Below are 23,886 nucleotides of genomic sequence, written 5' to 3' on the forward strand. Positions count from 1 at the left end.
GCTGCATCAAGCTGTGAAAGCAAAAAGAAACAAGTGGTTGAGAGAGTACTGATTCGATTCTCTCATTGGGAAATGCTTCCATTCCATGCATCACCACATCATCAAACCCATGGACACCTAACGTATATATATCAATATCATACTACTCTTTTTTTTCTTTTTTTTTTCTTTTTTATTATTCAATCTTACTAATATGATTCTCATTTTTTTATTGCATTCAGCATATTTTAAATATTGCAAATTAAGGGCCTAAATAAATCAACTAGACATACATATTACTCCAATATACTTTTGAAACGAAGCCTATGCTTTTGTATCTTATTACCTAGATAACCTACGTCTACATGTAAATGCATGGATATGTAATTCTAAATTTTAATATATTCAATCTACATGCATGCAACCAATAGAGTTTTCTTACATCTATATTCATATAATATATAATATAGTATTAAATAAATTTTTAGTCTTCCTAAATTTTGTTTCTTTTAATATTAGTGTTTTCAAAAAATAAATATAATTTTTAATTATTATAAAATTATTCAGTAATTAATTTTAGTCTTTAATGAAACAAACATAATTTGTTGTTCTTCAATTTTAAAATTGTTGAATAATTTGTTCAAGTATGTTTAAAACATTATAAAAATATATTCTACAAAAATTTAAAATTTTTAAATTTGAGATGAATTAAATATGAATTCTTTAAATGTAAAAAACTCAAGATAAAAACAACAACAATATAGATCTAGAAATCAAATTTTAAACTTTTTTTTATGGATTAATTTTTTAAGATATTATAAACATAACTGCAAAAAATTATTTAAAAAATATATATTGACTAAACAACATAGACTAAAACTGCATGATGTAATATTTTTATAGGGATTAAATATTGTATTTTTTTTTCTGGTGACTAAAATTAAAAAGTTAAAATTTTATAAAAATTAAAAATATATTTAACCCTCTAATATACTTTAGTTATAATTGTTTCCCAATTTGTCTTGAGAGTTTAATACACACATATATAACTAGTTGCAATTATTCAAAATGAGACAAATACGTATATATGTTAGTTAGTACATACTAATTTGTTTTTTTATGGTTGCATGCACGTGAGTTTGGAAGAAAGACGTGAGTGACGCCATCAGAATGATAAAAGTTTTTTCTTTTCTTTTACTTTTTAGACCTCCAATATCTTTTATAATATGCTCTGAGAGTCCCCAAATTAATGTCCAATTCTTTGATAATTTACACGGTTTTCTACCCAAATGTTCACCTTCTTTGATCTTTAATTAGTGCACAAGCTAGCTTTAGACAACATCGATCTCTCAATTCTATAGTGTTATGTAGACCATCCACATCTTTATAGTATAGTTTTTATTTTTAAAGAGAATGGAATTTCACCGTACACGATGCAATTAACATAATATGTTAGATTAGTTATTTTAAGATTGACATAATAAATTATTAGAAATTATTATAAATTATTATAAATATATAAATTATGGTCAATCATTATTATTTCGATGTGACCATTTTTTATTTCAATATTATTTTTCAATCATTTAAATTTTTTTTTTACTCAATTAAAAAACTGAATTTTTATAGAATTTAATTTACATAAAGAGTTTTTACGATGTGAATCTCGGAATCACTAAGTAGAAATATTTGGGTTGCTAATATTATCTATAGTCTCTAGGAAGAAAGCAAAGAGAACAAGAGATAAATAGAAAAGAATGAAAGAAAAGTGAGACTTGGACATTGCACAAATTTAAAACATCTATTGCCTGCAAATTTATAAGTAGATGAAGGAAGTCATTCATTGCATTGATCTGGTTGCTTATCTTAACCAAGGCCTTTTTGTATATTGGCTAAAATATTGGGCCATGCCCAACAAACATAAGCTCCATCAAATGATGTTTGGATGGCCCAAATCGAGTACAGAGGAAGTTAATGATGTGTATACATCTCTAATCTAACACGGTTCAAACCAACAGATTGGATTGAAAAGGCCAGTGAGTTTCAATTAACAATGAATTGTTCACAGAAAAATATGTTAGAGAGGGTATGAGAAGTGAAATAGAATAGATTTAATATATTATTTGATATAAGAAAAATATGAGAAATAAAAAATAAAATAAAAAGTGTGTTTAATTTTTAAAAAAAATTCAGAAATATCCTTACACAAAAATAATATATAATTCTATTTAAATTTAATCTCACATAAAAATTAGTTAAACTTTTGTCCGAAAGGCTAAATATATATATATATAGTAGTTAAAATTACGGGATGCAAAAAGTCAAAAATCAATTGACATGAGTCAAAGCATAGCAAATTAGATTATTAGTTGAATTCAAATATTTTCAATCAATTCATTGACCACTTTTAACTAGAATCAATTTTCAAAAATCAATTTTTCATTCTGCAGAACAACACAAACGCTATGTACACAAATTATGTCTCACTAGAGATGAATTTTTCCCTTGGTTAGAATTGGCAGAAATGGTAGATTGTCTTTTATTTCTTGGGTCTTTAACTATGCCTACACTGACTTGCTTTTTGCACCCTCTAATAAACACTACTCATTATAGATATAGAGATAGGGACTCACTCAAACTCTTAACATCTGGGTAAAATGCCAATGATATAATAATGTAATGAACTCTAGCACTCGTTTTATTCTCCTTTGGCTTATTACATTTTTGTCTCAAAGACAGAATAGAAATACAAAAAGCAACATATATAAAAATATAAAAGTTTTATTTAGAGCCAAAGATAATAGGAGAGAGAATGAAGTGGCTATACCATTATTTAGTACCAAAGTACCAATATACCCCCCACCACACCACTATCTATTTTATAACCCCTTTTTCCATTGCTTAAATTAAAAAGTATGCTTCTATTATATCTATGACATGGCATGATGATTGAGCTTTAGTTTCTCTAGTTCAACCGAAACCCCTCAAGTACCAAATTTGCAGTTAGCCATCTGCAAACTTCATCAGTCTCTTCAGGGACTGTATAGTGACCCAACCTGCAAAACAACAATATATTAGACTACTTTCATGCTATGCAGCACCATCACGTTGAATAAAAGTGGTCGAAACTAACACATATGGTTATATTCAACCACTTTCTATTAAAATTATTACTAGTGTCTACATGTCAATTTCAGTGTTGTGTCTCTGATGTTTGTGTTAGTGCTTCATAGATTTCATGTCATACACAAATATCATTTCCACTTTTTAGAAGAAAAATAAAAATAAGTTGAATACCCATTGTAGCTTCTAAATATAAGATTCTGGAATCCAGCAGAGCTTAAAGTCCTTGCAGAATTCTCTCCATGTTCATATGCAACTACATCATCAGCTACAAAAACAATTCAAGATATATATCGTGACGATAAGGTATGGAGTCAGTTCCCTATTGCATGATTTAAGATTGTATCATACAACTTTGAAGCTTGAATTACATTAACAGAAGAAAGGAAAGATAACTGTGGCTACTAACAAATCGGCGTTTTATAAAGACTGTTGATACATGTGTAAACGGTGAACTAAACTTGTTGGAAGTTCGATTATTCGCAGAAATCAGAAAAATGTCAAAGTTGAACCAGATGAAGATGTTGACATGTCATTAAAATAATATTTCCATTTAGATTGATAAGTGCAACAAACATGTGATGGAAAAGATTGTAACATTTTAACCATTAAAATTTTGAAACGATCATGTTTTCATACCGAAATTAATAGCAATGGAAAAGATTGTAAAATTTTAAATTTGAAGTTTCAATGAAAAGTGATAAAAATTATAAATACCCCTTCCATGGCAGAGAAATAAAGGCAATGATGCTGCGCGCCTTATGCCATCACGTGATCTTTCGATCTGGTTTTTCACGGTCCTATATCAATAAACACCTTCTGAGTTATGTATATAAAATATAGCTTAAAGAAAAGGAAAATATGGGTGATGTGCCTTATTGTTAGTGTAGTTATTAATGTACTCCCTAATTGACATATGGTAGAAACCAAACCTTGAACAAGGAAGCCATCCACTTAGAGAAACAATTGCACTTAAGTTGATAGGATAAGTGTTTCCATTCCCATAGTGTCCTAAAACATGGCATGTTGCTGAGTGAAGTGCAGTTGCAGCACCATTACTGAAGCCACCAATACCAAGTTTGACTGTACAGTGAGAAGTAGAATCCAAGTCAAATTACAAGCACATTAAATTTAGTAATAACAGTCACAGGTATATAATCTAAAATTACAAATGTAAAATGTGGCTTAGCTCTAACTTCTTAAATAACTAAGTACACTACTTTAATCACTTTATTCAATATGAAGAATTAAATAACTCTTAACGCCTTATCAACAGAAAAAATGTACAGAGATTTATGCCATATTTATGGTGTTCACAACTTATGCCATGATTTCCATTATGGCATTTTTTATATCATAGATTGAGTTAATGTAGTGAATCATATTATAGTCAATGAAAAAAGGCTACGGAAGATTACATCAATATGCTTCTCAAGGGATAAATAGAAAACCTACTATTTGGAGGCTCTGTTGACAAAAGATTGGCAACATGTGCTGCAGAAGCATCTAAACCCTCCAAATCGATAGGAGCGTCGTCTGAAATATCCCCGACATCAAACCCTGGTAGAGACATGTCGATCAAATTAGACTATTGTTTAGACAAATTTCGTAATGGTGTTTTCAAGTGAAAATAGTGTATAATTTAAAATCAATAGCCTTACAAGCAGTGCAAGGAAATCCACCAAATAAGGCTACAGGCCGCGTAGGAGCAGTTGGGCAAATCCATTTAATCTGAAACATAAATTTCAAGAATCTGCTTATTAAGTACACATTTTTCAAATATTGTATTATTAGCATACGATGCAACTGCAGGCGTGCAGTATCTACTGAAAAAAAATGCAAATGTCGAATATACACATATTCTTACATTAGAAAGAGGAAGACTTTCCAATAGTTGGGACCAGCTGCATGACAAAATAAAGTTCATGTTATTAACCATAGGCCAATCCTTCAACATGTCAACTTGATAATAAAAAAACAAGCTAATTTAGAAACATATAAGAACTATTTATGGTCTAAGAGTTCTGCCAGTATAGATGACTTTGAAACTAGTATAAGGTTTCTTCAAGAAAATACACATGATAATTATAATACCCCTACCTTGATTTGGGACCACACCACATATTTATAAATGGCATAAGTTGTATTATATGACACAATGCACTGATCAACATGATTTCAAAATTATGCAAATCAAGAGTCTATTACTTGTTTAGGAAATATGTGTGTTCTTTTTTGGTTATTAGCATCCATTAGGTTTTGTAAATAGCATAGCTAGTGAAGGTGTGGTCCCCTTTCTATTATTTGGCATACACAAATCTAAGAGTCAATGCTTCCATCAATGCAAACATTCAATCTAGAAGGTAAAATAAATTTATTACTCCCTCCATCCATTTTTAACAAGAGTTTAATTGTCATGCACTGTCAGTATAAAAAAATTTATATTGTCAACACATCACAACCATTTATAGGTATGACTTTAGAGGTAGTTACGATAAAAGTCAAACATCTATAATGATCTAACAATTGTAATTGACTGACAATCTAAAAACTCTTTACACTGACGGTGTATACAAATTAAACCCTTTTAACTATCACTTTAGGGGGAAAATGGTCCTATTTATCTTATTTAAAAATTCCAACATAACATTAATCACTATTTTGTAGTTATTCCATACTTTCACCTAATTAACAAATACAAAATTTGAGAAAGATAATTGATTGAAAAGAACAGGGGTATGTTAGGCAACTGAACCATGATTTAAAAATATAGATTAGGAGATTAAGTATATTTCTTTATTAGTTGTCATTATCTGCACTAAAAACTATACTTAAAAAAGAATGTTGCAGTATTAATAACTCTTTTGTTGACATTACCTATGTGTTATCCTATCAAAATCAAATCAATTGGTAAGAAATTTCTAAAAGGGGATGTGTAGTTTAAGAACTTATTAATAATCAAACTTGAACGAAAGAGGACAAGATATTGACATTCCCTTACTTTGTCCCTTAAATTTATTAGAAGAAAACAAATTCATCATTTCACTGAAGGCATATTCTCAAGCTTACCAAAAGGTATCCACACAAACTAAGTTTACCAATAAAAAGGAATAAACTTTATCAAATATTAAAATTATAAACAACACCAACTCTAAACTGTTGAGCCATGCACACTAACATGAACATAGAGAAAATGCATGGTGCTTTATTGCTATGAGCACACCCAGTTTTCACAATATATAAAATAAAACTTTTCCCTCAAATAAATCTTCATATGTATGCCAATACAAATAAAGAGACCAACATTGCATCGGTCCGAGTGAAACTGAACTTGGATTCCTTAATCGATAGCTCGTTTTTGAGCCTTAAGGATGAAAAAATGTGGTTGGGAGGGGAGACCTCACTAACGAGTAACGATGGTCACCAATATTCCCCAGCAGAGATTAGCCATCAGCAAAGTCGTTAGATACTTCACACGACTATCAATTCTAATAGAGTATTCATCTTTAAACTATAACTATAACTGCATAAAACATTCAAGTTAGCAACATACCTTGAGCCATTATCGCCAATACCGTGTAGCCAAACTATAGTTGCTTGGTGCTTCCCTTTAGGTCTAACCACATGAGTCCTTCCAAACTCAAATGTCCTGCTACCATTTCCACTACCTGAAACATGGCACCAATAAAATACATTTAGTCCTAGACGATTTAGTTTCTACAAAAGGTTAAGGTTTTGTTTGGATAAACAACTGAATTTAGCGTTTATCATATAAGTTTTTAAGTATAAGCTACTTTTATAACAAAAGATAAAATGAAGTCAAACTGTTTTATATAAACTATAAGTTGTTAGCTATCATACAGAGCTTGTGAAAATAAGTTGAAAACAAACTTACATACACGTCATAAGATGTTTTCATAAACTCTCGCAAACTGTTTTTAAAGTCATAAGTGTTTATACAAATAGATAAGCTCAAATAAATCAATCCAAACAGACCCTAACTACTCAATTGACAAATGTAGTTTGTGGGACAATAGAGATAGCATTGAATCACATCACAACTAACCAGAACTTGTTGAGAAGTTCCTGTTGCTCATATTTTCTACTCAAACAAGTAAATGCAAAGGTAATTTCCAAAATGCTTATGTTGAGCTTCTGGAATGAAGAAAACCAACATTAGCAATATCTATTTATACACAAATGGAAGGGTTATTAAATGAAAAAACAATATTAAAAAGAACAATAAATAATATGAATGAATCTGCATCAGCTACCCTACTTATAACACCAACTAAAATAAAACCTCCTTAAAAATTGTTAGAAAGTAAAAAAGCACTAAAAGAAAAGTAGAAAAAAAACTTAAAAAATAAAAGTTGTAACCCTTTGTGAGCTAGAATCCACAAGAAATGAATCAAAAAAATGCAGAGAAAAAGGCAGGTTAGTATTTTAGTTTGTAATGTCAAAGAGAATAAAAAGATTGGAGAATCTATGATTGTTGAAATTGATTAAAGCAATTGGGCTGCTAAGAAAACAAGAAGAATATTTTGCTATTATAAAAATAAAAAAAATAAAATAAAACTTTATTTTCTTTACCATTTTCCAATAGAAAACAAAATTAGTTTGTAAAATAGCTGCATTAATTAAATAAATGAAGTTGAAAGTAGAAACCTTTACTAGTTGAATTGAATGATGTCGTTCGTTCCTACTTTATGCTATATATATATATATATTTGTCGTTCAATATAAATAATAAATACAAGAATCTTACAGTAACTTTGTTCTTTCCACAAACTTCACCAAGTGAGAAACAAACCCACAAAAGTAAATGGGCTTTTTGCTTTACTTCTTCATTTGCCTTTGTTGGCCTGTTCTCACTACTTTCCCTCTCCTCTTTTTTTTTTTTATTTTTTTATTTCTTACTTCACTCTTCACATTTATTAGCTAAACTAGTCTATAATAATTTAGAAATTTAGGCTCTTAGTTTCCAAATAGTCTTAGCAAAATTAAGGTGAGCTAATAAATGTGTAGTTTCTGAAAAATTATGGTAGTTTATCGTGTGTTTGATTTGTATGTAAATACATTTATGCAAATTAATTTTAAATAATAAATTTAAGATTAAAAATCAATTTTAAATGATAAGTTATAAATTTTTGTTTTAAGTTAGAATTAATGCTAAAGATAAAATTAATTCAATTTGAAAATTATTAACTATATTTAAATTATTTTTTTGTTTTAAAAGTAGAACTAAATATATGTAGTTTTTTATTTTATAATTAATTTTTAACTTTGATTTTATCACTGAACTCTTATACATAAATATATTTAAGTATAATTCACTTTATATTCAATTTATTTTTAATTAAAATTAATTTCACATAATTAATTAGTTTTGTAACTTCAAAATATCAAATTTAAATTTACTAAATATTCATGATTATTAGTGTTACTTTAATTAAAAAGAAATTCACCTTCCCCATTTTAATTTTTTTATATCTACATAATCAAATGACTCTATAGGTGATTTGCATCTAGTGATGAATTAATGAGAGCCGTATAAAAATACATTGTAATTGTGAATTTCATTTTCAGTAAACAGAGTAAAATTAGTCATAGGCTACATTAGTTATATTTAGTTACAAATTAAATATTCTAATTAAAAGTTAATTGTTTAATTTAAACTGAATAATATAAGTAGGAGTGTAAGGGACACTTCATCTTTTCTTATATTTTAAATTTTTGAATATAGAATTCATTATACTTATTATTGTAACATATTTTTCATTTAATCAATACAAAAGTTGTCGTTAATTTCTTTTATTTCATATTTAATATTAATATTTTTATATCTTCTATTATGGTATCAGATAGATAATTATTTTACTACTTTTATTCTCAAAATTCTCTTGAAAAATTTTAGTTGTAAAATAATTCATTTATCTTTCTTTTTTCATTAGATTTTTGAATAATTTGTTCATCTTTTTCTCTTTTCCCCTTTTAAAACTAATTCTTTATTATTTTTTCTTTCAAATTTTAAATTAAAATATCTAAACAATATATATATATATATAAAAGATTAATTTGGCAATTAAAGTGAAGAAGTTAAAGAATGTGATAAACAAAACAACCGACGAATTTGTACCTCACCTATATTATTAAGTAGTAACATGGGTAGTTATAAAAATGAAATTGATAAGAATAAAGGACAATACGTTTGATTCAGCACCCACCGCAAGAAAAATTCTAGTTAAACATTAATTATTTTAATTTGAATATATAAACTTTATTAGACATACAATTGTAATAATTTTTCATTTCATCAATACTTTCATATTTTCTTTTTTATCATATGTAATATTATATTTTTGCATAATCTATTGAGTCGATTTAATTCGAAGTAACATCGATAAAAACGTTTTAAATAAAAAAACGCTACAAATTTATAAGAGGATTGCTGTTATAATATTTTCGAATGGTGTGTCATATGTGTCGGGCATCTTTAGAGATTTTAAACTATTATATCCCACCCACCGTTGATATTCTGTATGCCAATGGCACAAGTTTAAGGTTCTGACTCCTGAGAATGTGAGGATGCTGTCATAATAAATAAATATTTAAAACAAAATTAAGATTGCTTTTTAGTTGGTTGGGGTTGAAAAACCTGTGAGAAATGCTTCAAAAAGGTTATTACGCGATCATGCTGATTTGCTGTTGAGTTTTTTGGACATTGGACAGCGACAAAAGAATATGAGACATATCCATGGATGACGGAAAAATCAACGGCAAATATTACTCCTTCACTCTTTTTAATGTTATTTATTTTTATGCCAAAATTATTAGTGATATTTTACAAATCTAATATGTACAATAAATGAAAATAGGTAATGATCTCATAATAAATAAACTACAAATTTTAAAATCTATAATTCATTTAATGTATTTCAATGTAGAATAGAGAAGTGTTTTTTTTTTAACTCAAGCATTTTATTTAATGGTAAAAAAATAAATATGAAATTTGAATGATTACGGGATTAATCCAACGATCTATGTGAATAATGACTTTTTTTCATGTAAAATGTTAAAATTTCATTGATTTAACTGCTAAATATCATTATATAATATCAACCAAATACATAATCTTTAAATAACTACGTAATGAAATGTGTAGATGTGTAGAATTATTTTAGACTAACCGTGTATACATTAACTAAAATGTTTTATATTAATTATGTTTTGCAAATAATATTGCTGACTATTTATTAGTGTGGGAGAAATATGTGCAATGAAATATTGAACAAGCAAAGTTATTATATGAAGAGACAAATAATTTCATTAAAAACTAAATATTTATTATTTTCTTTAATTTATCTACAAAACCTTAAACGGACACTTAAACTAAGTGGACTTGAGGTTATGTGCTAATGGATGACATAAATTAATCGTTTATATTCTTTAATACACACAAAACTATAGTATTGGATGGAAGCAGTAACTACATCAGTGATTTAAATAATTTCAAACTTCAGACAAATAGAACTCATATATGTTTAGTGCGAGTGTATGTTTGTGTTAAAGATAAAACCGAATGTAACAACAAATTTTGAGGTTTTTTTTTTCAATACTCTCTTTTTGAAAAAAAAAAAACACTAAAATACTCCATTTGAAAAAAATATACCAAAATACCTTTTTTTTTTTTCTTTACTTACAAGTCGCCATTTGGAATGGCAACTTCCTTAAGAAGCCCGAGTTCCAAATGGCGACTTCCCACTTGATTTTTTAAAAAAATGGCATTTTGGTATATTTTTTTGAAATGGGGTATTTTAGTGTTTTTTTTTTAAAAGAGGGTATTAAAAAAAAAGACCCAAATTTTGATGATGTAATTGTGTAAGATTAAAAAGACATACATAATTCTCAACAGAATTAGTGAAAATATCGCTGAATAGGGAAACCATTTAACTTGCAATAACTTGATTGAAGTTATTAATCATTTAGGGAGCAAGCTAATTCCATGTTAGTTTCTAAGCTAACCTTTGCAATCTTCCTCATTAACAAATCAGCCTTATCTCGAACTCTTGGTGAACCCCTCACACAAAGATCAGCCAACACACTTGAGAATTCTGATAACATCAAAGCCTCTCTAACACATTCTTCACTGTCATCAAAAAGTCGAAGAAGGATATCGGTTGCACCTTCCTTACACAACAGTGACCTTCCTTTCAACACACTTAACATTGAACTTATTATCGCATTTGTTTTCTTAACTGCATTCAACCCTTCATCAAACCTCACAAGAAGACCAAGAACAGTAAGAGATGTTCCAGCCAAATCCTCGTTGTTATCGGTGCTCTTTACAACTTGAAGCAGCACTGGAACTGCTCCACCACGAACAGCCAAAGTACAATTTCCATGGAATTGAACAAGTTCAGTCAATGAACTCAAAAGATGATGAGCATCACCAGAATCGATAAGAGTGTCTTCGATAGCCTTCACAAGCAACTGGACAGTACCTGCTACTCCAAATTTGGCTTTATTTTTATCAAACATGGCCAAACTACAAATCAATGATGAGACAAGTTTGCATGAATCAAGAGAACACAATGATGAGTTAATAAGGAAATTGAGATGATAAATGGTTTCCATATCAGCAAGAGATTGCTTTAGATCGGGGTTTAGGGAAAGGTTAAAGAGGATCAACAATGAAAGGGTTTGGATAATGGAGGAGGAAGCATTTGTTAGTGTGGCTAATGTTGGGATTGCTCCATCTGTTTGAGCTAGCAAGGTTCTGTTTTGGGGACTTACCTTGGTGATGGCAGCCAATGTTTGAAGACCTTTCTCTTGAGCATCTTGAGAATCTGACTGTATCAGGGCGAGACATTCACTAATGGTGTCGAAAACACGCGATGATGCCGACATTTCTAAGCTTTTGTTCAATGTTGTATCTGTTTCAACCACAGAAAGTTGTGGAACAATTAAAAAGCTTACGCGATCGGTGTAGATAGTTACAATGTTTTATTAGCATTGGAAACTGCTCCACTACTTGGGATCCTTGTCTGACTCTTGGGGTGCCCTGGCTGGCACATTCAGTCATCCCTTTGTCCCTTCCTCTTAGCAAAGAGGTTAGGGAATGAGTAATCGCATCAGTAGATGTTGTTTAGCATTACTTTATAAAATTACATTGATTCAAATACTATGGCTGACTTGATGACTACGTGAAAACTTATATTTTAAAAAAGGCATGTTGAGTTCAATGCAAGTCTAATTAAAATATATTTTGATTATGTAAAAAGCAGTTAATATGAAGTTTTCGCTAAATAAAATATAAATGATTGCATTGTAATAAATGAAAAATTAAACCATAATTATCAAATATTAACATAAAAAATATAGAAAAAGATTTGTTTCAAGGCCCTCTACATAGAGAGGGGGAGGTTGATTTGCACTTTCCAAAGAATTATAGAACAAACCTAATAAGCATTACCAAAATTTAATAAATAAATTCAACTCAAATATTTGTGCCACCGAAGACATGGCAAGACACAACATAGCAGTTTTCCCTAATTCCACCAAATACAGCAATAATTCCACTACAACAAATACCGCATCCTAATTTCACAAGTAGTCGTACTTATTCTAACATTAGAATCTTTCAACAGTGTCTATAAAGAAAATAACACGACATCCCCAAATTCCAGCATTCCAGCATGCAAGCAAAGCAGAAGGTGAAGTTCAAAAATCAAAGCCCCAACCTCATAAAAGATGACAAAAACCTTCGGGTCCAACTATTTTCACCTTTGGCCCGAGTAGGGAGAACCATCGCCATATGAGACCAAGCCTTTTTTTCCATCTGGGCTTCGGGATGATGAACCCCCCCTGCTGTCCCTACTTGCTTTCCGTGGAGATGGTGAATCTACAGGAGACCTGGATTTCACTGGACTCCTGCTCCTGCTTCGGGAATATGATGAATGCCTTTCTACACGAGGAGAGGGACGGGATCGAAGCGGTTCAACTGGGGAACGACTGCGAACTGGGCTGCGGCTTCTGCTATATCGCCGAGCTCGGTAGCGTGGGCTGGGTGAGACAGATGGGGTCCTGCTCCTCCTTCGATACCTAAGTATACACTTCCAAATAATTATATGTACTCTACTGCCAGCATTATTATAAATACAGCAAAAGGAATTAACCATGGGTAAATAAGTTATGCTACAAAATAATGTAACAAATATCATACTAATAATAATAATAATAAAAATAATATATAGATACAGCCCGCATTATTATTATTAAATATATATACAGCAAAAGGAACTAACAATGGGTATAACAGTATAAGTTATGCATCAAAACAATTTAACAAATATAATAATAAAGAAAGAAATCGTCATATAGAAAGCAATTTAACAAATATAACCATATAATATAGAAAGCAATTGTCATAGGTAATGAGGGGAAAGAACCTTGGGGGAGTTCTTCCACGTGGTGGTGGGCTTCTGAAACGCCTAGGGGAATACCTTCTGTAACCTGAATATCTGCAGACAGAATGCACGGTTTATCATTCAACTATCAAAACTCAACCAATACCAGCAGTGGGGTGACCAATCAAAACTGCTTAAAACTTTTTACCTGTCCCGATCAATTCTTCCATTGTACCGGTATGACCTCACAGGAGACCGAGAAGGGGTTCTATACCTTCTTGCATAGGAGTATCGTTCACTGAAACCTCTTCCCCTTCTGATACGCTTTGGGGAAGCATCAGGTGAAGCACTCCTAGACAAACTACCCCCACGAGGTGACCTTCTTCTACGTACAGGGCTAGGACTCCTAGAATAACTGCGGCGATTGCTTCTACTGGGTGCTCTAACAGGACTTCTGCTAATGCTTCTCTTTGAAGGGACCCTACCAGGGCTTCTGCTTAAGCTTCTTGCTGGTGATCTAACTGGACTGCGACTTACCCTCTTTCTTGACAATCTTACAGGGCTTCTGCTGATTGTTTTTCGTGACCTAACTGGACTGCGACTTAAACTCTTTCTTGACATTCTTACAGGGCTTCTGCTGATTGTTTTTCGTGATCTAACTGGACTGCGACTTACACTTGACACTCTTACAGGGCTTCTGCTGATTGTTTTTCGTGATCTAACTGGACTGTGACTTACCCTCTTTCTCGACACTCTTACAGGGCTTCTGCTGATTGTTTTTCGTGATGACGCTCTGGGAGAACTTCTGCTCCGGCGGCTTCGAGAACGAGATCTTCCAGGGCTCTTGCTGAAACTTTTAAGAGAACGAGTTATCACAGGACTTCTACTGATACTTCTCCCTTTCCTGCCCCTCACTGGGCTCCTGCTGATGCTTCTGCTTGGACTCCTGATCCTTCTAACAGGACTCCTGCTCAAACTCCTCCTTGATGGACGGGGAGGACTTCTACCAACACTTGGACTTTTGCTCAATCTTCTTTTCGGAGTGATGCTAAGGCTCTTGTCCCCACTCCTCCTAGGACTGATGCTCATACTCTTACTCATGGCTCGCTTAGGACTCATGCTTCGACTCCTGCTCATAAATTTTTTATAAGTGGAAGAAATCATAAGCTTAAGAAATAATTGAGGTGTTACACAGTAGGAGAGTATACCGAGATTTGCCCAAATGGTCATCCATCGCGTCTGGTTGCCTCTCTTCACTTCTGTCAGATCTATAGACAGCTCCAGTACCATTGCTATGCCGCTCACCATTTTCCTTCACAATTTTTTCCGGCAAACCCACCTCTTCCTTTTTATGGTGGACAGTAGGTGCATCTTTCTCCACATCTGAGGGAGAGTTTACTTCAGCTGGAAGAAAAAAAGGAGAAAATAAAAGATGCATATTACACCAAAGAATTAAACTTACAAAATAAAGATATACTCTACTAAAGTATTACCAATGTCTGCTTTATTGAAGATAACTAAGGGTTACACATTTTTTTGGAGAAACAATTAAATTACTACAAAATTTACCTTTTTTCTGAGAATGATCTTTTCGCTTCAGCTCTTTCTGTTGAGTATCAAGACTTTCAACATCAGAACCACGGTTACACTCACTATCTGAATCACTGCCAGACTCCCTAATAAAATATAACAGACTCAGTTCTAGACCTTGAAAATATTTGCAAATCAAGTATGACTTAATTTAGAATTAGCAAACATGAGAATACATGCAACCCCAATTTCAAAATGTAATGGCTAATGTAAATTCATTACAAGAAAGATAAATGACTGAAATCTGAAATTGATAAGTAACAACTGAAGGTTTGATCAATATTAAGAATTAGTACCTTCTTGATCTACGCTTTGATCTCTTCTCCCGTCTTTTTCGCTTTTTGTCGCGGCGTTTATCTCTTTTTTTTCCACGTTTATATTTATCTTTCTTAGATCTCTTTCTCTTTCTTCGCCTGTCATCACTAGAGGAACTTATATCAGATGATGAGGACATATCTGACTCAGAATCACTATCAGTTTCCGAAGATTCCGTGTCTGAATCAGAAGAACTCTCCGATTCAGATGAGTGATATCTTTTCCTTTTCCTTCTGTCTTTTGAAGATCTTTTCGGTTTTCCCTTCCTCCGTGTTTCATGACTATTGGGTTCGCAAGATCCATCCCTTCCTGCTTTTGATTTATTTACCTTCTTCCCATCTAGTAATATTGATATTCAAATAAAGGGTTTAGTATATTAAAAATGAAATACTGGTCATGAAAAGAGCACCTCAATTGAAGAGAGAAAATTAAAACAATAAATACACTATTCTCTGGCATTATAAGAGTTGGAGACAACTTTCAGGAAGATGATTAATTGTCCATAATATTAGGAGTAGGACTGTATTATTCTAAACAAGCTAAGCAATGCCTACCATCATTGTATTCGCCACAATAAATAATCTTAACAGTTACAGTTGGATGGCCTTCATCATCACCCACATCTTCAATTTTCTTCAATACATGAAGCCCTTGCACAAGCTTCCCGAAGACTACATGTTTCCTGCCAAATCGCCCCACAACATTACAATCAGGCATTTTACCCTCAACCACCCTCACAAACAAAATAAAACATCCATGTAGGCAGTAAAATGCCACCAAAAATATATTAGACTAACAAACCTATCAAGATGGTGATCAGCTTTCAAAGTGATAATAAAATGAGAACCAAGCATGTCACGGTCAGCAATCGCCATCGACAAAAGCCCGGGGCCATCATGCTTTAGCTTAGGTGACTCATCTAAAATCACAAAAACAAACTATGTTAATTTCGTGATATAACGTACCTGGGAACTTTGAACCATATATGATGTTAGGGGCAGAGGATTGGTATTCTTACCTGGGAACTTAGAGCCATATATGCTTTCTCCGTCAGTACCTGAAAACATTGGAAAATGTAGCACACGGATAAGAGAAAAATCAATGGACACGGGAAAAGATCAACAGATCAAGGAAATTTAAAAAAATGCACTTGAACCTAGACTAAACTTTTTATTGATGAAATAGGAAACACCAAATAGATACAATCAGCTGCAATGCTTTCAATACTAAAACTATATGGAACACAAAAACTCAGGTTATAACTTAAAATATTCACAGCCAGATAGATATCAATATTAGTAATATCACACTAATCCAAATCTCCAAAACAAATCAAAAAGTTATAACTTCTAATACCCCCCCACTCAATTACAGGCCAATTTGTGTTCAAGTAAAGGAACTGTGTTAACGATGTTCCCAATTGACTTAGAAAAGAAATTACCATCATCACAGGAAACATGCAAATGGAACAAGGCTTGCCACTCCAACAACTGAATGATCAAATAATAAAAACACAAAGGAAGTGACTACATATATTGAATCAAACTGCAACCATCAAAAAATGGATAGCAAACTAAAAATGGGATGCAATATATTGATATTGATAAAATACATACCATTTCGATTGACAAAATCACCACCCTGTAAAAGTAAAAACAGCAGTTAGTACACATAATAACAGTACAAATAATAATCCATCCAATGTTGGCTGGGCACCAAAGAAGCTTATTAAAGTGTGATGATCACGATGATGATAGAAAACTAAAGTCAGTTCATCGAACTTTGTATGTGCAACAAACAACTTAGCAAGTACAACCTCAAAACTATATCACAGATTCACAAGAAAATCTTTTCTGAGCATCAGCCCTGTGTATCCTACAGCATAAACAAGGGCAATGGGGACCATTGCTAAGCCATGTTCAACCACAGTGAGAGGACATATACAGAAATAGCATAGAACAGTTTTTAGATATGAGACCAGATAAAATAACATACCTTCACAATGGAGCCTTTTATAACTTGATGGAAGAAAGAACCCTTGTAGTGCAGCGATTTTCCAGTATTTGGACTGATACCTTTCTCTCCTGGACACAATTAAAATATCACAGAAAAAGGAAGGAATAAGTGCATCACTCATTAGGTAGACAATTTTTAAGCAAATATCAACTTGCAACAAGAAGCGTAAACAATATTTGTGCATATAACGAGTACATAAACCTGTCAAATAACCTGTTTAATTGGTAGGTGCGTAACTGATGGTAGAAAATGCAACTTTTGAAAGGGAAAAAGTAAACTGGTAAACAATAGTTATAATTGAGGAAATTCCTAATGCAAATAAATTCAAATTTAAAATACCTGTACATAAAGCACGGAAATTTTCTGCAGTCTTGGGAGCAACATCGTAGAAAAGCTGTGCGCATGATGATCACACATTAGGTTGTATATTAGAATAGCTGCAGCACAAATATTAAATAGAAAAAAATATGAAGTACCTCAAACACCATCTTTTCAACAGGGTCCCCATCAATAGACACGTCCATAAACACTAGGGGATTCTTTTTCTTCGACATAGCTTTCATCTTATTGATTAAAATTTAAAACAGCATAATTATTGACCTGAAGTAACAAAATTTTGTTAAGCAAAAATTGTTTATTCATTTATTTGAATTAAACATCTAAAAGGGAACAAACAGCATTCGGAGTTACACATATAAACTTACCAACAAGAAAGCACAAATATATATATAATCTTAAATAAGAAATAAATTGAAATTTTAGAAATTCCAAAATGATTTGCCTTATCTAAAGTGAAGGGTTAACTCAAGAGAGATAAAAGTGTATAATTATAACTGCTGAACAAAAATCAATTATTCAAATTTTAACTACTTCGTAATAGTTGTACATATCGATGGATTCATCATAATCTCAAGGAGTTCATTTTTCAAATTAATATATGTTGCATTTTATCATCTAATTAATAAAGTGCAGCCCTCGCTTAAAAGAAGAAAAATCCAAATAGGATGTCATTTATCTAACTACAGTATCGGTGCATAATAAGGATGAACCAATTACTCATATGATCATGTCAAATAACAAGTGTGAAAATAATGTTTAAAATAGAACGGAAAAATTGACTAAAAAACACAGAAAATACAACAGTTAAGAAAAATACTTTAACATATCTAATAAATGAAAAAATAGAACAAAACTTATCGCACTACACAAACTATACGATTCAGTCTCAGGCCACTCTGATCCGCTATCAGATATAAACAACATGTTATGTTGTCAATCGTGGTGCGGAGGGAAGCACTACTTCGAAGCGAATCTCTGGTGCGTTGCTTTTTTTAGAGGCGGCTAACACGGTCGGAAATCGCGCTTGAATCGCATCCTCGTGCGTACTACAGGACGGCACCAGACGAAGGAAAGGAAGATACGAAATAAAAAAATAAAAATAAAAAAACAGAGAAAAAGAGGGGAAAAGGTGGACATTCTCACTGTTTCAGACGGTGGTGTTCTGGCGAGAATGAAGTCGGGCGGCGTGTTCCGGCGAGGTTTAGATTTTGATGGTTAGTTGAGTTGAGTGCGAGTCCAGGTTGTTTGCGGAAGAAGGGGAAAGTAGCAGCGGCTGAGTTTTGTTGCTTAGGGTTTTAAGGGCCTCTCTACAAAAGGAAGCGGATTGGGCTTGTTGGGATTACAATTAGAATCTCGTCTTGTTCATTTATTTGTTTTTCATCTCACGAATAAAAGTAATAAGTTGTTTTTTAAATAATAGTCATTATAAACGTATTATTTTTACGGATAATATATATCAAATAAAAAGTTGAAAAGTAAATATATTTTGGGATGATAGTCAGTCACAATTTTTCCACGCTGTAATTGGTGCTAAATTTTTTTATTTTACATGGCATTGCGTGTTTTTTGTAACTTTAATAATAGTTGCAAAACTATGAAAATAAACAATTAAAATCTTGTCAAAACCTATCAAATTTATAACATGTCTAGTAATTATGTTTTTGCTGTCAATTATTTTTGTTTTTATTGAAAAACACGATATTTGATTCGTTATGGCACTTATTTATTTTTATTATTACGAGTGTTTTTGTAAAAGTTTCACCAATTTTCTCTTTATAGACTTTTGTTGTAATTTTTTATAATATTGTCATAATTTAAAATGTAATTGTCGTTTGAATCACTTGAATTAAAGTTTTATCTATTGACCATTTTATAATGATGATATTTCAAACATTGTAATTTATTTAAGAGATGATTTCTCAATGCTTTGTTGATGATTATGACATTTTAAAACATATATATAACTTTATTTTGAATTATTTTTTCATTTGATTGTTTACTTTGTGTTGCATCAATGCATTTAAACGGTAGATATAAATTATTAAAATGGTAAACATTGTATAATATAGCTACTTTTTATCTAGTTATATATTTGATCGATTATATATATTTACACTATTTTGCATGTGAAGTGATTGAAATTGATTCAATTTACGGAGTATATCTTTTATATGATTTTAATGTTTGATTTTTTTTTTGTTTGGCACTTGAATTATTATATTTTTTTAGATCTTATTACCATTCATTATTTCATATACAATTATTAATATTTTATTTTTAAATACCATGGCATGAGGTAATCATTTAAATAATTTGCATGTCCATTTATATCATAGAGGAAATTAATGTTTGTCGAGGGACATCACGTTTTTAATGATATTGGACTTTGATCTTCTTATATCCATATAACATGTAGGTATGGATAATATTTTGAGGATAACTTTAAGCGATAAATGACATATTTATATTAAAAGTATTAAGTGTTATTTATTGATTGGTGTTTGTTTCTTCTTATCTTCACACCAACGGTTAATGACACTTAAAAAAATAAGTTTTGTAATTTATTATAGCAAATTACCACTTTCATAACAATTAATTGGGTAAGTATGTGATACACTTTCATGATTAATGTTTGCAAATATATTGTTCATATTATCTTTAATCTAACAAGAGTTTCATAACAATTAATTGGGTAAGTATGTGATACACTTTCATGATTAATGTTTGCAAATATGTTGTTCATATTATCTTTAATCTAACAAGAGAGCATAAAAATCATCTGAAAATAAATATATTTTTTTAGCGAGCATATTAATTATTAGTGTCAAGATGAATACTCTTTGCTTGTATGTGTCTTTTTTGTTGTTGTGTTGAAATGTGTACTTATTTTACTATATTTTTGTGTAATTACAATTTATAATTTATTTATTTTTATATATCGGGTGTTTTTTTACATAGAAACTATGTTTTTATTGTAAGATTTTAATGTGCTCTCTTGATGTCCAAAGTAGTTGTCAATGGGTCACTCGAACGACCAAAGCTTCCTCGATGGACCACTATCGGGCGACGATGCTTAAAACCATGTAATTTGTTGATGAAGCAATTTCGGTACTTGATTTATTATTTGATTGCTATGTTCTTTTAAAGCACATGTAACTTGAATTTATTTTTTCATTTGGTTGTATACTTTGTGTTTTGTCAAAAACATCTAAATGGTAGACATCAATTGTTAAAATGACATTTTCAAGTAAAGTTATTTTTTATTTAATTATGCATTTGATTGATTTTGTATGCTCACAATGTTTTGCATGTGAAATGAAAGATGAAGTAGCAATGTTAATTTACAAGAAATGAGGTTTGAATCGTAAATTCACCTATTTAAACATTCATGTTAAAATCTTAAGAAAATAACTCAAGATTTATCTTAGTTATGAAAACGAATAACGTTCTTGATTCTGAAACATAGAAAACGGAAAACATTATTGGTTAGTTAAAATCACAGTTGTAACTTATTTATTTAACTTGACAATCAAAATGATTGAAAGTAAATAGAGATAAAGAATATATACCACGCAAAAGTATATATTGGTTCACTCAACTCGGACTATGTTCAGTCCTCACAACTGTGCGATTTTCCATTAAGTGTTAAAACGAATAACGTTATTGGTTTTGCAACGTTCTTAGTTTTACCCAATTTTTGTTAAGATCAACCTTGGTCTGTAAAAATAGTTCATTTCCACCCATAAATGATTCAATCAAGCCACCTATCAATCTTGATAGAATTTTACAATTCACCTTTTAACCATAAAATGATTTTTACAAAAACTACTTATACTATAAATAACCCTTATAGTTTTGAGTTTACACAACAATGATTTAGATATATTGGTAGAATATGAGTATGCTCAACTCGGGTTTGAAAATAGATTATTGATAAAATAATTCAATAATATGATATGGATATATGAAGAGGAAATCAAAACTGATTTTTCTGGTAATTGAAAAGCTTTCAAGTATGTAAGTGTATGTGATTGACGATTTTTCTTAGCACTTGAAGTTATGTGTTGTCCTTAAGCTAGGGGTTCATTTTATAGTCTTCGAGGAGGTTGGTGACAGTTATTATGACCATTGAAATAATAGCTTGTTGTCACGTGTCATACTTGACCAAATATTAGACTTTTAAACTTTGAATGTTCTTGTTTTGAACATTATGCGTTTCTGCTTTTGTGTTAATAATGTCTGATTTGTAGCTTCTCATTATTGACTGTGATTATACTTTTTTTATGCCCACAAGCATCTCAAAGACGTGCTTAATCGATTAAGATTTCCTTTTGATTAGTGAAAAACAGGTTGGAGAATGATGTAACAAGACTGAAGAATGATGTCAGTAAGCTGGATAATATTTGTATCATTCTGGACTGATGTCATCATACTAGAGAATGATGTTGATCATTCTCGAGACAACTATTAATTATACATGAGAAAGATTTTTGTTGCTGAATATTATAACATGTTGGATAATGTTTATCAATCTGAAGATATTGTTACACTGCTGGAGAATATTTTGTTTAACATTTTTGCTTTAAGTTTTGCCTTATAATCTTTGATCCTTTTGAGTGATTATTTTTCTCATACGAGAGTTTTATATTCATAGTATATGATCTGAAAATTCATTCGCGATTTGCAAGAGCTTTCATTGCATTAAAAACTGATTTGATTTTGCTTGCTAAAAATGACAGAAGCGTGAATAACGTTATTGGTTTTTCCATATTATGTCAAAAACGTTTTTGGTTCAATCTTGTTCATTTTTATCTCTTTCTTTAAACTGATTTCTCTTGCTTTTGCTTTGTAACTAACTTGACTTATTACACTAAAAAACATGTGTTAAATTAACACATCATTTAGAATCATAATTAGAATATTTTATTAACTTTTATTTATTTATATCAAAACATTAATTTGAGATTTTGTCTCGACAAAAGATAATTTTCATTTATGATATTGCATCAACGAAATGAAACAAAAAGACTTTAATGTTTGTTTCTTCATTTTTTTTGTTTGACACTTGGGTTTTTTTGTTTTTCCTATAACTCATTTTATAGAGTGAACCAATTATGTTATGTGAACAATTTATGTAATTAGCATCGATTATTTCTTATATCGTGATTATTTTTTTATCTTTTAAACAGTCTCTCAAAAAATTTGATGATATTTAGCTTTGATGTTATATGATATCGAAAAAACATGCAACACCGATAATATTACAATTATAACTTTAGACATAAATTGTAGGTTCAAAGTGAAGTGTCAAGTGTTTACCTTTTTTGAAACAAAAGTGTTTAGTAGTTGATGAAATATGTGTTAACACGTGGTTGTATTTTCATTTACCATAATCTATCGTTGTAATTTTGACAAACAATCTATTAGGCATTACATGATTATAAAGTTGTTCGTGAGTGTTTAGATCAGATTATAATAATTATAGATAGAGTATATGCATTTCTTTTAGTATCTCTGCTTGATTATATATAAATATTTTAGGTAACAACTTTACCAATACGATCGACGAGTGAACAACCATATGTCTCATGCTACTTCTAGCCATACTTTACTTATTGATAATGTTTTTGGTCTAGGTGTGTTAAAAATACATGGAATATATCTGACCAACTTACTCATATTCGTTTTATAAACATACATTACTTACATGCATTAGCTGTAAAATATCTCTAAAGGGATGTTTGAAATGTAATATGGATGATTTTGTACCACAAATATTCGGGGTAATGCATATATTAATTTAAAATAGTGTTTATATTTAAGATACATTTTTTTTTTCCAAAAAGAATTTATAACAGGGATAGATGCAATATCAAAGAAGTTCATTGTAATTTTGAATTTTGTTACATTGTCTGGATTAAATTGAAAGTTCAAAATTGACTAAACTAGAAGACATGAACTATCAGAAGTTATTTTTAAATTAAATTATTTAGTGGGTGTCTATCAAATGACTACTTTTAAGTTTTACTAATACAAGAAATTTTCAACCTCTCATTCAAATTATTATCTTTATGCTTCATCTTTTTGAGTACTACATGTCCACTTAGAAGGAAAT

At 30.8% G+C, this 23,886-nt stretch overlaps 3 protein-coding genes across 6 annotated transcripts; all 3 read right to left on the reverse strand.

Annotated features, from left to right (window-relative positions):
* Nucleotides 1–2,626: 2,626 nt before the first annotated feature.
* LOC101489754 (uncharacterized) lies at nucleotides 2,627–8,001 on the reverse strand. 3 transcript variants are annotated; one of them, XM_012716126.3, is made up of 10 exons: nucleotides 7,871–8,001; nucleotides 7,169–7,257; nucleotides 6,656–6,770; nucleotides 4,970–5,006; nucleotides 4,764–4,833; nucleotides 4,558–4,662; nucleotides 4,035–4,185; nucleotides 3,820–3,902; nucleotides 3,277–3,370; nucleotides 2,627–3,035 (listed from the first exon to the last, which is right to left on the reverse strand). In XM_012716126.3, the coding sequence occupies exons 2-10, from the start codon at nucleotides 7,197–7,199 to the stop codon at nucleotides 2,945–2,947; spliced, it is 777 nt and encodes a 258-aa protein (XP_012571580.1). In that variant the 5' UTR covers nucleotides 7,200–7,257; nucleotides 7,871–8,001; the 3' UTR covers nucleotides 2,627–2,944. The 3 variants fall into 3 exon arrangements, with proteins under 3 accessions (XP_012571580.1, XP_012571579.1, XP_012571578.1); XM_012716125.3 differs by having other exon boundaries at nucleotides 7,771–7,911; XM_012716124.3 differs by lacking the exon at nucleotides 7,871–8,001 and adding an exon at nucleotides 7,483–7,617.
* A 3,078-nt stretch (nucleotides 8,002–11,079) lies between these two features.
* LOC101501921 (uncharacterized) lies at nucleotides 11,080–12,012 on the reverse strand. Its single transcript, XM_073368862.1, has one exon. It carries the CDS (start codon nucleotides 12,010–12,012, stop codon nucleotides 11,080–11,082), a length of 933 nt encoding a protein of 310 aa, XP_073224963.1.
* Nucleotides 12,013–12,567: 555 nt separating this feature from the next.
* Nucleotides 12,568–19,120, reverse strand: LOC101488986 (uncharacterized). Of its 2 annotated transcripts, XM_004501248.4 has the most exons (14): nucleotides 18,915–19,120; nucleotides 17,909–18,032; nucleotides 17,772–17,826; nucleotides 17,412–17,500; nucleotides 17,033–17,057; nucleotides 16,435–16,473; nucleotides 16,218–16,335; nucleotides 15,971–16,098; nucleotides 15,398–15,755; nucleotides 15,081–15,187; nucleotides 14,720–14,915; nucleotides 13,720–14,640; nucleotides 13,554–13,625; nucleotides 12,568–13,206 (listed from the first exon to the last, which is right to left on the reverse strand). In XM_004501248.4, exons 2-14 carry the CDS (start codon nucleotides 17,993–17,995, stop codon nucleotides 12,885–12,887), a joined length of 2,517 nt encoding a protein of 838 aa, XP_004501305.1. In that variant the 5' UTR covers nucleotides 17,996–18,032; nucleotides 18,915–19,120; the 3' UTR covers nucleotides 12,568–12,884. The 2 variants fall into 2 exon arrangements, with proteins under 2 accessions (XP_004501305.1, XP_073224459.1); XM_073368358.1 differs by lacking the exons at nucleotides 17,772–17,826; nucleotides 17,909–18,032; nucleotides 18,915–19,120 and adding an exon at nucleotides 16,858–16,906 and having other exon boundaries at nucleotides 17,412–17,499.
* Nucleotides 19,121–23,886: the final 4,766 nt, after the last annotated feature.

Source organism: Cicer arietinum, chromosome 5 (genome assembly GCF_000331145.2).
Source record: "Cicer arietinum cultivar CDC Frontier isolate Library 1 chromosome 5, Cicar.CDCFrontier_v2.0, whole genome shotgun sequence".
Taxonomy (NCBI): Eukaryota; Viridiplantae; Streptophyta; class Magnoliopsida; order Fabales; family Fabaceae; genus Cicer; species Cicer arietinum.

Coding starts and splice junctions, on each gene's coding strand:
- LOC101489754 (XM_012716126.3), bottom strand. CDS start 7,199: ATGAGCAACAGGAACTTCTCAACAAGTTCTG. Junction 4,834..4,969: donor AAAGTCTTCCTCTTTCTAAT/GTAAGAATATGT, acceptor TTTATGTTTCAG/ATTAAATGGATTTGCCCAAC. Junction 3,371..3,819: donor ATTTCTCTGCCATGGAAGGG/GTATTTATAATT, acceptor TTGTTTTTGTAG/CTGATGATGTAGTTGCATAT.
- LOC101501921 (XM_073368862.1), bottom strand. CDS start 12,012: ATGTCGGCATCATCGCGTGTTTTCGACACCATTAGTGAATGTCTCGCC.
- LOC101488986 (XM_004501248.4), bottom strand. CDS start 17,995: ATGAAAGCTATGTCGAAGAAAAAGAATCCCCTAGTGTTTATGGACGTG. Junction 17,501..17,771: donor TTTCCGTGCTTTATGTACAG/GTATTTTAAATT, acceptor AATTGTGTCCAG/GAGAGAAAGGTATCAGTCCA. Junction 15,188..15,397: donor TCAAAGCGTAGATCAAGAAG/GTACTAATTCTT, acceptor ATATTTTATTAG/GGAGTCTGGCAGTGATTCAG.